The 13,246-nt window shown below is 39.8% G+C and overlaps 2 protein-coding genes across 2 annotated transcripts in view; both read left to right on the forward strand.

Annotated features, from left to right (window-relative positions):
* Positions 1-13,246, forward strand: part of LOC103350505 (olfactory receptor 52N1) — a 189,437-nt gene that overhangs the window by 36,428 nt on the left and 139,763 nt on the right. The gene's annotated exons all lie outside the window — the stretch shown is intronic.
* LOC100356944 (olfactory receptor 56A4-like) lies at positions 10,817-12,825 on the forward strand. Its single transcript, XM_017348157.4, has 2 exons — positions 10,817-11,080; positions 12,130-12,825. Exons 1-2 carry the CDS (start codon positions 10,832-10,834, stop codon positions 12,823-12,825), a joined length of 945 nt encoding a protein of 314 aa, XP_017203646.1. The 5' UTR covers positions 10,817-10,831.

Genomic DNA, 13,246 nt, shown 5'->3' on the forward strand with positions numbered 1-13,246 from the left:
TAGCAGAGAGCTAGATTGGAAGAGGAGTGGCTGGGACTCAAGTTGGTGCCAACATGGGATGCTGGTGCTGCAGGCTGGGGCTTTAACTCACTGCACAAGTATGATGTTTTCAAGATTCCTCCATTTTGTTGCAAATGACAGATTTCTCTCTTTTTATGGCTGTGTAGTATTCCATAGAATAATATCCCATAATTTCTTTATCCAGTCTTATATTGACAGGCATTTTTTTTAACTTTTATTTAATGAATATAAATTTCCAAAGTACGACTTATGGATTACAATGGCTTCCCCCCCACAAACAACCCTCCCCTTTCCCACTCACTCTCCCCTTCCATTCACATCAAGATTCATTTTTGATTATCTTAATATACAGAAGATCAGCTTAGTATACATTAAGTAAGGATTTCAACAGTTTGCTCCCACACAGAAACATAAAGTGAAAAATAATAGATGATTTTTTTTAAAATGATGATGAAATCAGATCAGACCTATTGTCATGATTAATCCCAGTGAGGGTCAAGTTGGGAATTGATAATTTCTTTTTTTTTTTTTTTTTTAACAGAAGATCAGTTTAGTATGCATTAAGTAAAGATTTCAACAGTTTGCACCCCCATAGAAACACAAAGTGAAATATATTGTTTGAGTACTCGTTATAGCATTAAATCTCAATGCACAGCACATTAAGGACAGAGATCCTACATGAGGAGTAAGTGCACAGTGACTCCTGTTGTTGACTTTACCAATTGACACTCCTGTCTATGGCATCAGTAATCTCCCTATGCTCCAGTCATGAGTTTCCAAGGCTATGGAAGCCCTCTGAGTTCTCTGACTCTTATCTTGTTTAGACAAGGTCATAGTCAAAGTGGAGGTTCTCTCCTCCCTTCAGTGAAAGGTACCTCCTTCTTTGAAGACCTGTTCTTTCCACTGGGATCTCACTCGCAGAGATCTTTTGCCATAGTGTCTTGGCTTTCCATGCCTGAAATACTCTCATGGGCTTTTCAGCCAGATCTGAATGCCTTTAGAGCTGTTTCTGAGGCCAGAGTGCTATTTAGGACATCTGCCATTCTATGAGTCTGCTGAGTATCTCACTTCCCATGTTGGATCACTCTCCCCTTTATTTATTCTATCGGTTAGTGTTAGCAGGTACTAGACTTGTTTATGTGCTCCCTTTGACTCTTACTCCTTTCATTATGATCAATTGTGAACAGAAATTGATCACTGGGACTAGTGAGATGGCATTGGTACATGCCACCTTGATGGGATTGAATTGGAATCCCCTGGTATGTTTCTAACTCTACCATTTGGGGCAAGTCAGCTTGAGCATGTATTGACAGGCATTTACATTGATTCTATGTCTTAGCAATGGTGAATTGAGCTGCACTAAGCATTGAGGTGCAGATAGCTCTTTTATTTGCCAATTTAATTTCCTTTGGGTAAATTCCAAGGAGTGGTATGGCTGGGTTGTATGGTAGGGTTATATTCAGGTTTCTGAGGAATCTCCAGACCTACTTCCACAGTGGCTTTATCAGTTTGCATTCCCACCAACAGTGGGTTAGTGTCCCTTTTTCCCCACATCCTCGCCAGCATCTGTTGTTGGTAGACTTCTCTATGTGAGCCAACTTCTAACTGGGGCGAGGTGAAACCACATTGTGGTATTGATTTGCATTTCCCTGATTGCTAGTGATCTTGAACATTTTTTCATGTGTCTGTTGGCCATTTGGATTTCCTCTTTTGAAAAATGTCTATTGAGGTCCTTAGCCCATCTCTTAAGTGGATTGTTTGTTTTGATGTTGTGGAGTTTCTTGATTTCTTTGTAGATTCTGGTTATCAACACTTTATCTGTTGCATAGTTTGCGAATATTTTTTCCCATTCTGTTGGTTGCCTCTTCACTTTCCTGACTGTTTTTTTTTTTGCAATACAGAAACTTCTCAATTTGATGCAATCCCAAATGTTAATTTTGGCTTTGACTGCCTGTGCTTCTGGGGTATTTTCCAAGAAGTCTTTGCCAGTACCTATATCTTGCAGAGTTTCTCCAATGCTCTCTAATAATTTGATGGTGTTGGGTCGTAGATTGTGGGGAGCAACCAGGACTAGACTGAGTTAATGGAATTAAGACTTATTCTATGCATCTGCTCTCCCACAATATGGCGCTGGGAGAGGAGAAAACAGCTTCTACGCAGCTGCCTCCAGTTCAACCAATAAACTGTAGGACCTACTCCTGATTGGAGGAGAGCAGCGTACTCGGCGTGTGGGCAGCCGAGTTAGGATTGGCGGAGGAGGACTATAAAGGAGAGAGACGGCATTCACCAGGAACATCTAAGGGGAACATCTAGCTGAAGGAACACCTGTGCAGCCCCCGAGAAAGCCGGCCGGCGGTGTGCCGCTCCCCTGCGGAAGTGGGGAATGTGGCCAGGGGGAACTGCCCTTCCACGGAGGTGGAAGGGATAGTAGCCAACCCGGGAAGAACCAGCAGCAAACCCGGGGAGGGCCGAGCAGACGAAAGAGCAGCGCAGGGTCCTGTGTCATTCCTCCACGAAGAGGGGGAGCGACATAATGGTGCCGTGACTCGGATATGAAGCCTAGGCAGGGTTTAGTGTCGTTCCTCCATGAAGAGGGGGAGCGACATAATGGTGCCGTGACTCGGATATGAAGCCTAGGCAGGGTTTAGTGTTGTTCCTCCACGAAGAGGGGGAGCAACATAATGGTGCCGTGACTCGGATATGAAGCCTAGGCAGGGTTTAGTGTTGCTCCTCCACGAAGAGGGGGAGCGACAGTAGATTTAAGTCTTTAATCCATGTTGAGTGAATTTTTGTGTAAGATGAAAGGTAGGGGTCTTTGTTCATGCTTCTGCATGTGGAAATCTGATTTTCCCAGCACCATTTATTGAATAGACTGTCCTTACTCCAGTGATTGGTTTTGGATCCTTGATCAAATATAAGTTGGCTGTATATGTTTGGATTGCTTTCTAGTGTTTCTATTCTGTTCCATTGGTCTATCCATCTGTTTCTGTACCAGTACCATGCTGTTTTGATAACAACTGCCCTGTAGTATGTCCTGAAATCTGGTATTGTGATGCCTCAGGCTTTGTTTTTGTTGTACTAGATTGCTTTAGCTATTCGAGGTGTCCTGTGTCTCCATATGAATTTCAGCATCATTTTTTCTAGATCTGAGAAGAAGGTCTTTGGTATCTTGATTGGTATTGCATTGAATCTATAAATTGCTTTTGGGAGAATGGACATTTTGATATTGATTCTTCCAATCCATGACATGGAAGATTTTTCCATTTTTTGGTATCCTCTTCTATTTCTTTCTTTAAGGTTTTGTAATTTTCATCGTAGAGATCTTTAACGTCCTTGGTTAAGTTTATTCCAAGGTATTTGATTGTTTTTGTAGCTATTGTGAATGGGATTGATCTTAGATGTTCTTTCTTAGCTGTGTCATTTTCTGTATATACAAAGGCTGTTGATTTTTGTGCATTGATTTTATATCCTGCTACTAGGCCAACTCTTCTATGATTTCCAATAGTCTCTTAGTAGAGTTCTTTGGGTACCCTAAAGAAAGAATCGTGTCATCTGTTGACTTCATCCTACCCATTTTGTATCTCTTTGATATCTTTTTCTTGCCTAATGACTCTGGCTAAAATTTCCAGTACTATATTGAATAGCAATGGTGAGAGTATGCATCCCTGTATGGTACTGGATTTCAGTTGAAGTTCTTCCAAGTTTTCAACATTCAATAGAATGCTGGCCATTGGTTTGTCATAAATTGCCTTGACTGTGTTGAGTAATGTTCCTTCTATAACCTATTTGCTCTGAGTTTTCATCATGAAAGGGTGTTGTATTTTATCAAATGCTTTCTCTGCATCTATTGAGATAATCATATGGTTTTTCTTCTGCAGTTTGTTCATGTGGTGTGTCACGTTGATTGATTTGTTAATGTTGAACCATCCCTGCATACCAGGGATAAATCCCACTTGGTCTGGGTGGGTGATCTTTCTGATGTGTTGTTGGATTCTATTGGCTAGAATTTTATTGAGGATTTTTGTGTCTATGTTCATCAATAAAATTTTTCTGTAATTCTCTTTCTTTTTTGCATCTTTTTCAGGTTTAGGAATGAAGATGGTGCTGGCTTCATAGAAAGAATTTGGGAGGATTTTCTCTCTTTCAATTGCTTTGAATAGCTTGAGAAGAATTGGAGTTAGTTCTTTTTAAATGTATGGTAGAATTCAGCAGTGAATCCATCTGGTCCTGGGCTTTTCTTTGTTTGTAGGGCCTTTTTGCTGATTCAATTTCTGTCTTGGTTATGAGTCTGTTTAGGTATTCTATGTCTTCATGGATCAATTAGGTAGGTTGTATGTGTCCAGTTTGTATGTATCCATTTCTTCTAGGTTTCCCAGTTTGTTCACGTAAAACTCTTTGTAGTAATTTCTGATGACTCTTTTAATTTCCATGTTGTCTATTGTTACTTCCCTCTTCATCTCTAATTTTATTGATTTGGGTCTTCTCTCTGCTTTTTTTTGATTAGTTGGGAAGTGGTGTGTCAATTTTGTTTATTTTTTGAAAAAAAAAAAAAACAACCAGATATTCATTTTGCCTATCTTCTGTATTTTTAATTCAATTTTGTTTATTTCTTCTCTAATTTTAATTATTTCTTCTACTAGTTTTGGGGTTGGTTTTCTGTAGTTTTTCCAGATCCTTGACATGCATTGATAGCTCATTTATTTGGTGCCTTTCCAATTTCTTGATGTAGTCAGCTATTGCTATAAACTTTCCTCTTAACACTGCTTTTGCTCTATCCCATAAGTTTTGATATGTTGTGTTGTTATCTTCATTTGATTCCAGAAATTTTTTATTTCTCTTTTGATTTCTTCTATGACCCATTGTTCATTCAGGAGCATGTTGTTCAGTCTCCATGTGTTTGTATATGTTCTAGAGATTCCTGAGTTGTTGATTTGCAGCTTCATTCCATTGTGGTCTGAGAAAATGCATGGTATGATTTTGATTCTTTTGAATTTGCTGAGACTTGCTTTATGGTCTAGTATGTGGTCAGTCCTACAGAAAGTTCCATGTACTGCTGAGAAGAATGTGTATTTTTCAACTATAGCATGAAAAGTTCTGTAGGTATCTGTTAGGTCCATTTGGTCTATAGTGTTGATTAAATCTGCTGTTTCCATGTTGATTTTCTGTCTGCTTGATCTGTCCATTGCTGAAAGTGGGGTATTGAGGTCCCCTAATACTGTTGTTTTGGAGTCTAAGTCTCTCTTTAAATTTCTTAACATTTCTTCTAAATAGCCAGGTGCCCTGTAATTAGGAGCATATACGTTTACAATAGTTTAGTTTTCCTGTTGAATTTGTCCCTTAATCATTATATAGTTCCCTCGAGACAGTACACTTTTCTAAAGTGATCAGAAAGAGATACATATCTGACTCATCTTTTTAAAATTTTTTTCCTCCTCTAGTTTGGCTGGTCCATTGTCCCCAACAGGGCTTCAAGCCTCGTTCTCTTTAGGCTCTTCCTGCTGCTCTTTTGCCAGTGGCCTGGGCTACTACAGTTTCATCTCACCTCACTTTCCTGTACTGGTGCATAGGATCTCGGCTGCTGGAGTCCTTAACCCTGAGTGCCTATGCCCTCCATGTAGGTCCACCATGTCCCTCTAATTTCAGTAGAGTTTCCTCTACTGTTTTTTCCCTAGCTCTTCCCTGAGACTACACTTTCTCCACTTTTTTAAAACTATATTATCCTGAGCTATGGCAGTAAGCGCCCTCCTTATTTCACCATTTTGGAACTCTCCCCCATAAATTTCTAATACTGGTTTTATTTTTTCTGATATCTCTCTCTCTCTCTCTCTCTTTTGGTCAGACTATGTTTCTTTGGCACCATCATGTGGTCTTCCTAATTCTTGTTTGAGTTTCTGTGTTTATTTTTAAGCATTTGAAGAGATACTTACTGATTTTTTTCCTCTGATGGCTTTTATCTATGGACTATGCCTCTGTGGCTTAGTGTAATGTCTGCACTTTCAGTTAAAACTCAGAGGTGCATGCTGGATGTGGCCAGGGAGCTTTGGTCAGTGCTCCAGTAGGGGTGAGTATACAGTTGACACTCAAATTGGATGTAATAGATCTCCTCTTGTTCACAGAAGTGGGGGGTATTGTCACTACTGTTTTTGTGGTCATACCCTCACTTTCTTTCTTCCAAGGTGATCAATGCCCAGCTGTTAGCCCTCAGTGGGTGCAATACTCATTTGTGCTGCCATATGGACCATGCAAAGGGTTAGTGAAGCCCTCCCTCTGAGAATGGATCCTGCTGCAATGACTCACCCCAGGAAATCAGGGAGCTCTGAACATATTGAACCCCACACAGTGTTTGCCCAGAGACATAACTACACACTGTGCCCTCTTATGTAGTCACAGAGTTCCCACAACCTTAGCACACAAATCTCCCATAGTCATGGGGTGCAGAGGATCTATTCCATCCTGCTAGCATGTCTAGTCTACAGAGAGGTAGACATTTCCAGAGCCAGATGCCTGTGGGTGCTCTGCCCAGGCGGTTTGATCCCTGGAGACTTTGCTATGTTGAGAGTCTGGGAGCATCTCACAGTCTTGCATGGGTGCCCAGCCCCCTGTCAATCTTTCTAGTCAGACACAAAATTTGTGGCAACATAGATTTTTCCCTATGCTAGAATCTCTGGATCACACATGTACTCAAGAGCTTCTGGCCGAATATTGCCTTCTCCCAGTCAGTTGCTCCAGATCTGCTGTTGCCAGTACTGCTGAGAAGATGGGTTTTGTCTCAGCTCTGCTGTGGGCACACAAGGGCCTCCACAGCTGCTGATTATCCCCAAATTTGTGCTCGCCCTCTCTCAGCTGGTTGCCAGACACCATGAGGGGGATGGGGTAAGAGAAATGTGCCCCTTCATTTTACTGGGCCAGTGGGTACCCTGTCCCCCTTAGGGCTCCAGGCAAGACTCACACCACACCCTTCTTCCATCTATCTCACCAGTGGCATGGGTTTCTGAAGTCTGATCTTACCTCAGTCTCCAAAGCTGGCACTTTCTTCAGCTCTTGGCTACTGGAGTCATGTATTGTCTGTTTGTACTGCACATCTGCACTTTGTACATAGACCCACAGAGTCCTCTTCCTTCCACAGAATTCCCACTGTGGTTTTCTCTGTAACTCTCTCCTGAGAATGTTCTTCACATATATATTACTAATATGTATATTACTACTTATTCCTAGCCTATTGCAGTATGCTGTTCCCTATTCTGTCATATTGAAATTTCTCTAGTTGTCTTTTATTAAACCAGACATAAAAATAAAATAACAAAACAATGACACTTTTCTCACTAATGTTTCTGTTTCTTGAACTCATAGATTATTTAAATATCATTTGATTTTTATAAATAGTGGGTCTTCTAGATATTATTATTGCTTCATAGTTTAATTCATTGTGATGAGAGGACTTATTCTAAATAATTTCAATAGTTTGAAATTTGTTGATACTTTTTAATTTATAAATTTAATTGTTTTTGGGAAATACTTTATATACACTTGGAAAGAATATCCTATTGTGATGTTCAATACATGGCAATTGGGCTACATTTGTTAATTATACCATTCTAATCTTTTATATCTGCATGAATTTTATTTCTATAAGCTTGTTCTGTCATCTTTCTGGAAAGTTATGTTCAATTCCCTCACCATGATTGTGGGTTTGTTAGTTTGTTTGTTTTTGTCAGTTATCATTATAAAATGTCTGTCATTATTAATACTTCTTGCCTTAATGCATTCATTAGTCATATTAATATGGTTACCTGACATTCATGATTAGTATTTTCATGATGTGTATTTTTCTATTATTTTATTATTAAGCATTCTTGATGCTTATTTTAAAGTGTCTTTTTTGTAAGCACCATGAATATTTTCAATTCAATAGTCTTTAATATTCTACTTGGAATACTTAGTCCATTCATGTAAATAAAATGACTGAGTAGTTTATGGATATCACAGTATTATGTTTATTTTCACATGCTATATTTTGTATTCCTATTTTATACTTCTAGTATACTTTAGATTAATTCAATTTAATGCATTCTTCTACTATTCTTTCAGTGATAATCCTCAAAACATTTTTGATTACTACAGTTAGATGAAATATATGCTCTTAAAAACTAATTTCTCGCTGGCGCCGCGGCTCACTAGGCTAATCCTCCGCCTAGCGGCGCCAGCACACCAGGTTCTAGTCCCGGTCGGGGCGCCGGATTCTGTCCCGGTTGCCCCTCTTCCAGGCCAGCTCTCTGCTGTGGCCAGGGAGTGCAGTGGAGGATGGCCCAGATGCTTGGGCCCTGCACCCCATGAGAGACCAGGAAAAGCACCTGGCTCCTGGCTCCTGCCATCGGATCAGCGCGGTGCGCTGGCTGCAGCGCGCCGGTGCTGGACGCGGCAGCCATTGGAGGGTGAACCAATGGCAAAGGAAGACCTTTCTCTCTGTCTCTCTCTCTCACTGTCCACTCTGCCTGTCAAAAAAAAAAAAAAAAAAAAAAAAAAGAAAACTAATTTCTTTTTTTTTTTTTTTTTTTTGTAAAACACAGAGATAGGTAGACAGACAGACAGACAAGGTTCCTATTCATTGATTCACTCTCCAAATATCTGTAATTGCTGGGGCTGAACGAGGTCAAAGCTTGCAACTGGGAGCTCAGTATAGGTCTCCCATGTGGGTGGCAGAGACCCAGACTCTTGAACCATTGCCCTCTGCCTCCCAGAATCTGTATTAGTAGGAAGCTAGTACTAGTACCTGGAGCTGAAACCCAAACCCAGTTACTCTGTTTTGGAATATGGGAGTTTTAACGGGTATCTTTACTGGGAGGCTAAATGGCTGCCTGAATATACTCACTTTGTTTGAGTGCTCAGGATTCTGTTCAATTATTTTCCCTTAAGTGGTTTATTTTTCCCTGAATGAAGATATTACTAAAACTCTGTAAAATTAATGGTAAAATAAATCATCAGAAAGTCTTCATTTTGAAAAAAATTTTCAAGAAATTGAATATGTATAAGTATGTATAAGATGAAGTGAATTTCTTAAGTGTTGACATTTATCTTAAAGGATCTCTTAGATAAATCCTCCCTGTCTAAATGATATTCCTTTCCATTGCAAATAATACAGTTCAACCCATGGCACTTCAGGGGACATTATAAGTAAATTACCACTATTTTATTTCACTGTAATTTAAAAGCAGAAACCTCGTTTTGGGGGTGTTTGAGTATCTGCAGTGAGGCAGGAGCCCATGGGAGCAGGATTCCCAAACCAACTCTTTGTGCAGACACAGGAGAATGCCATCTTTATAAAGCCATCAAGGGGCCAAAGCTGTATGTACAGTGTCAGTGAGAAGCTGAGGAGTCACACATCATCTGACATGGTCATTGCTACTAGGTGTTCAAACTGCTATTTGGAAGACTTTTTTTCTGTAAGTATTTTGGGGAGTTATATACTGGAAAGTCAAACATACGTGATACTTACAATTTGTTCTTTGACTTTCATTATTCATTTCAGAGAATATTATTCTCTAGGTGTTCACAGGTGAGGACCCCCTGGGTGCATGAGTATCTAGAATGTGGATCAGTGGACCTTATGGACTGTCTCTGGTAGGGAGACCAATTGGAGAGGAGGATTCCTTCTCTGATCATTAGAGGCATAATGTAGCTGTCTGCATTTGTGTCAAATATCAGAAACAATAAATGACATCTTGTCCCTTACCTTAATGAGCTTTGATCCATCTAAGAGAGGGGGATAAGAACTATAGGACAGGCTGAGAAATAAAACCATAAAAAAGGAATCTGTAGAATTCCCAGAGGTCCATGAGAAGAGGAGACTTCAAATTAGGAGAATGGATACTGGCCAGAGTTACTGTTAAAAGCATTAAGATAATAAAAGAAGTAAACAATTCAATAACTGAAACTGAGTAGAGGTGGGGCTAGGGCTGTTTTATCTGAAGCAATACCCTTGGATTATTTATTTATATTTGAGATGAAAAAATAGAGATGGATAGATAGATTAGATGATAAAAAGATTTCATTTGCTAATTCAGTTCTTAAATGCTCACAATAGGTGGGACTGAGCCAGGCCATAGCTGGGAGCCAGGAACTCAATTCAGTTCTCCTACATAGGTGATAAGGACCCAACTACTTGATGCACCACATACTTCCTTGGTCTTGTTCCTGTTTATCTGAACTGTACTTATAGAATGACTAGTAAGTTACCAGGTGATTAATTTCATTCCTTGTGGAAAGAGCACAGGCTTTTGGAAAACAAATAGGAAACCTCAAATATTATAGAAATGTTTATTAATGCCTTAATAGTAAAATGCTTGGAGTATTTAAGTATTATAGAGAAGTAATGGAAAAAGTGAGGTGAAAAATGAGTTACAAGCAGAAACATTTTCATGAAATGTAACCACTGGAATAGATAGAATAAGACAAGCAGAAGTTAGTTACCAGAGAATAAAAACATGAATCCTCTGAGAATAATCTGACACAAGTAAAATCCCAGAAGTGAGGCAAAGCTAAGGATGTTCCACAGATGTGATTGAATCCACATGTGTGTGAGGAAGCTGTGAATTCTGTCTGGAATTGGAATTGGAAGTTGTAAATGCAAAGGAAATTGTTTTAACAAGGAGCAATGTGGTCCATTTAAATTTTAGATTATTATGTCAATATAATGGTAGATAAAATTGAAAGCTTAGAATGGAGGCAGATAAAGAAATTAAGAGGTTACTGATAGAACAACCTGAATCCATGCCTCTTTCCTTTCAGCCATTTCCAGTCCTGCTTGTCCATCATGGTATTGTCCCTGAACAACTCAGGAACCCAGGTGACTGAATTCCTGATGGTCTGCTTCCCAGGCATGCAAGATACACAGCACTGGCTTTCTATCCTCCTGGCTCCTCTCCTGATCTTGGCACTTGGGGCCAATGCTGTGCTACTATTTGCCATCTGGCATGAAGTGTCTCTACATGGGCCCATGTATTACCTGCTTGCCATCCTCTCTGTTCTGGATGTCATCCTTTGCCTCACAGTCATCCCTAAGGTCAGATTCTCCTTGGAATCCCTTTTAGGAACTCGGTCACCTTTCTCTATACAATACCTTGTTTTGCTGCTATCAGCCCTTGAAGGAACACACTTGATTTGTCACCCACACCATCATAGGAGGTCCATCACAACTCCCAGATATGTCCTCTCTAATTCTTAGTGCCCATGTCATCTTTTTTCATGATTCCTCAGTTGACAAGTTCTGTCTCAGTGTCTAAGGGGTGGTATTTTAACCTTTTTCTTCCAGGGAAACTCTCCTCATCTCCAAATTATCCCAAAAGTACACCCAAGGGCTCTGGAATTTATATTACTAACTATAATTGGTTACGTGCTGTGTCATATGCTAAGATAGGAAACATGGTTAGGGGGAGGATTCTTTTGTGTATTGGAGGAGTTAGAATATGTCCAAATATAAATGCAGGATTTACTGGGTGTGATGTTCCTGGATTTTGAGTAAGAACTTTGGAGCTCAAAATGCAATAGGGCTACAAAGAAACTTTTAAGATTTTTTTATTTGAAGGACACAGAGTCAGACAGATAGACAGATAGCTTCAATCTGTTGGCTCATTCTCCAAATGCCTGCAACAGTTGAGACTGGAGATGAAACCAGGAGCCAGAAACTAAGTCTGGGTCTCCCAAGCAGGTGACAGGGGCTCAAATATTTCAGCCATCATCTGATGTCTCCAAGGGTGCACATTAGCAAGAAATTTGAATTGGGAATGGAGCCAAGATTCATACTCATGCATTTAATATGGGATGTGGGCTTCCTAAGCAGTGTGTAATCATTGTGCAGAATGCCTGCCCCAAATAAACATTTTTTAAACTAAGAATTTCTACATGGATTGAAAGGGTATAATTCAGGCTCTGGTAACCAGGTTGCACATAGAAGGAAATTGTCCTGGTTGGTGTTTTGGGATTTTTATTTGGGTCCAGGGGTGGTTAAAACCATCAGAATGTTTTCCTTTGAGGTGAGTACTCTGTAATTAGACATATATACAGGAATATATACAATATATACAGAGTTTTTGAAAACAATGCCTCCAGCAGGTCCTGCTCATCTTCTGGTTCAATATGAAGCTTATAAGCTTTGCTGGATGTTTCCTGCAGATGTTCATCATGAATACCTTCCTTCCCATGGAATCTTCCACTTTTCTGGTCATGGCCTATGACCGCTATGTGGCTATTTGCCACCCTCTTCGCTACCCATCTATTGTTACTGAACAGTTTGTCATTAATGCCGCTTTCTTCATCATCTTCCGCAATCTGCTAGCCACACTGCCCACTCCAGTTCTGGCTGCTAGGCTCAATTATTGTGCCAGCAATGTGGTGGAGAACTGTATCTGTGCCAACATTTCTGTGGTGAAGCTCTCCTGTGGGAATATTCACTTAAATAAAATCTACCAGTTTGTAAGTGTTTGGTGCCTACTAGGTTCTGACCTGATGCTCATCTTGCTATCTTACTGCTTCATCCTGAGGGCTGTTATGCGTCTACAGTCAAGGGGTGCATCCACCAAGGCTTTGAGTACTTGTGGTTCCCACCTCATCCTTATACTTTTCTTTTATACACTACTGCTAGTCTTCATCTTCACAAACAAGGCAGGAAAGAAGATTCCCTCAGAGGTACCTATTCTTCTCAATGTCCTGCATCACCTCATCCCACCAGCCCTCAACCCCATCGTTTATGGAGTGCGAACCCAGGAAATCAAGCAAGGGATTATCAAGTTATTTAAAAACAAGTACTGAGAGCTATCATTCAAAGACCAGGGATTATAGATCAGATTTTATTGGTGACTCCATATGAATGGCAGAAGAATACAATATGACTTTCATGATGATACTTTTATCGTGAACGTAAACCCTCCTGAATTACTATCAAAATTCTTATCCTTACCCCTTCATTTGCAAATATGTTTTGAACCTCTCCTTAAGTATAAATTATCTTCTTAACTTTATCTCTGTTCCATCATGGTTGCTCAAGTACTTATTCATTAAATAAACATTTAACACCTTCCATGTAATTCTCAGTCTTTAAATTTTGCATGAATCTAATATTTAATTTACAATACTAAGATGGAGAAGCAGTTTAAATAGAACATGAGGGTTATGAATGGGAACAGGAAACTAATGATGATTTTCTTTAAATAATCCAGGTACAAAATGGTAG

The sequence above is a fragment of the Oryctolagus cuniculus genome, chromosome 1, assembly GCF_051225735.1.
Source record: "Oryctolagus cuniculus isolate XC-2025 breed Fujian yellow rabbit chromosome 1, ASM5122573v1, whole genome shotgun sequence".
Classification (NCBI taxonomy): domain Eukaryota; kingdom Metazoa; phylum Chordata; class Mammalia; order Lagomorpha; family Leporidae; genus Oryctolagus; species Oryctolagus cuniculus.

Coding starts and splice junctions, on each gene's coding strand:
- LOC100356944 (XM_017348157.4), top strand. CDS start 10,832: ATGGTATTGTCCCTGAACAACTCAGGAACCCAGGTGACTGAATTCCTG. Junction 11,081..12,129: donor GCCTCACAGTCATCCCTAAG/GTCAGATTCTCC, acceptor TGCCTCCAGCAG/GTCCTGCTCATCTTCTGGTT.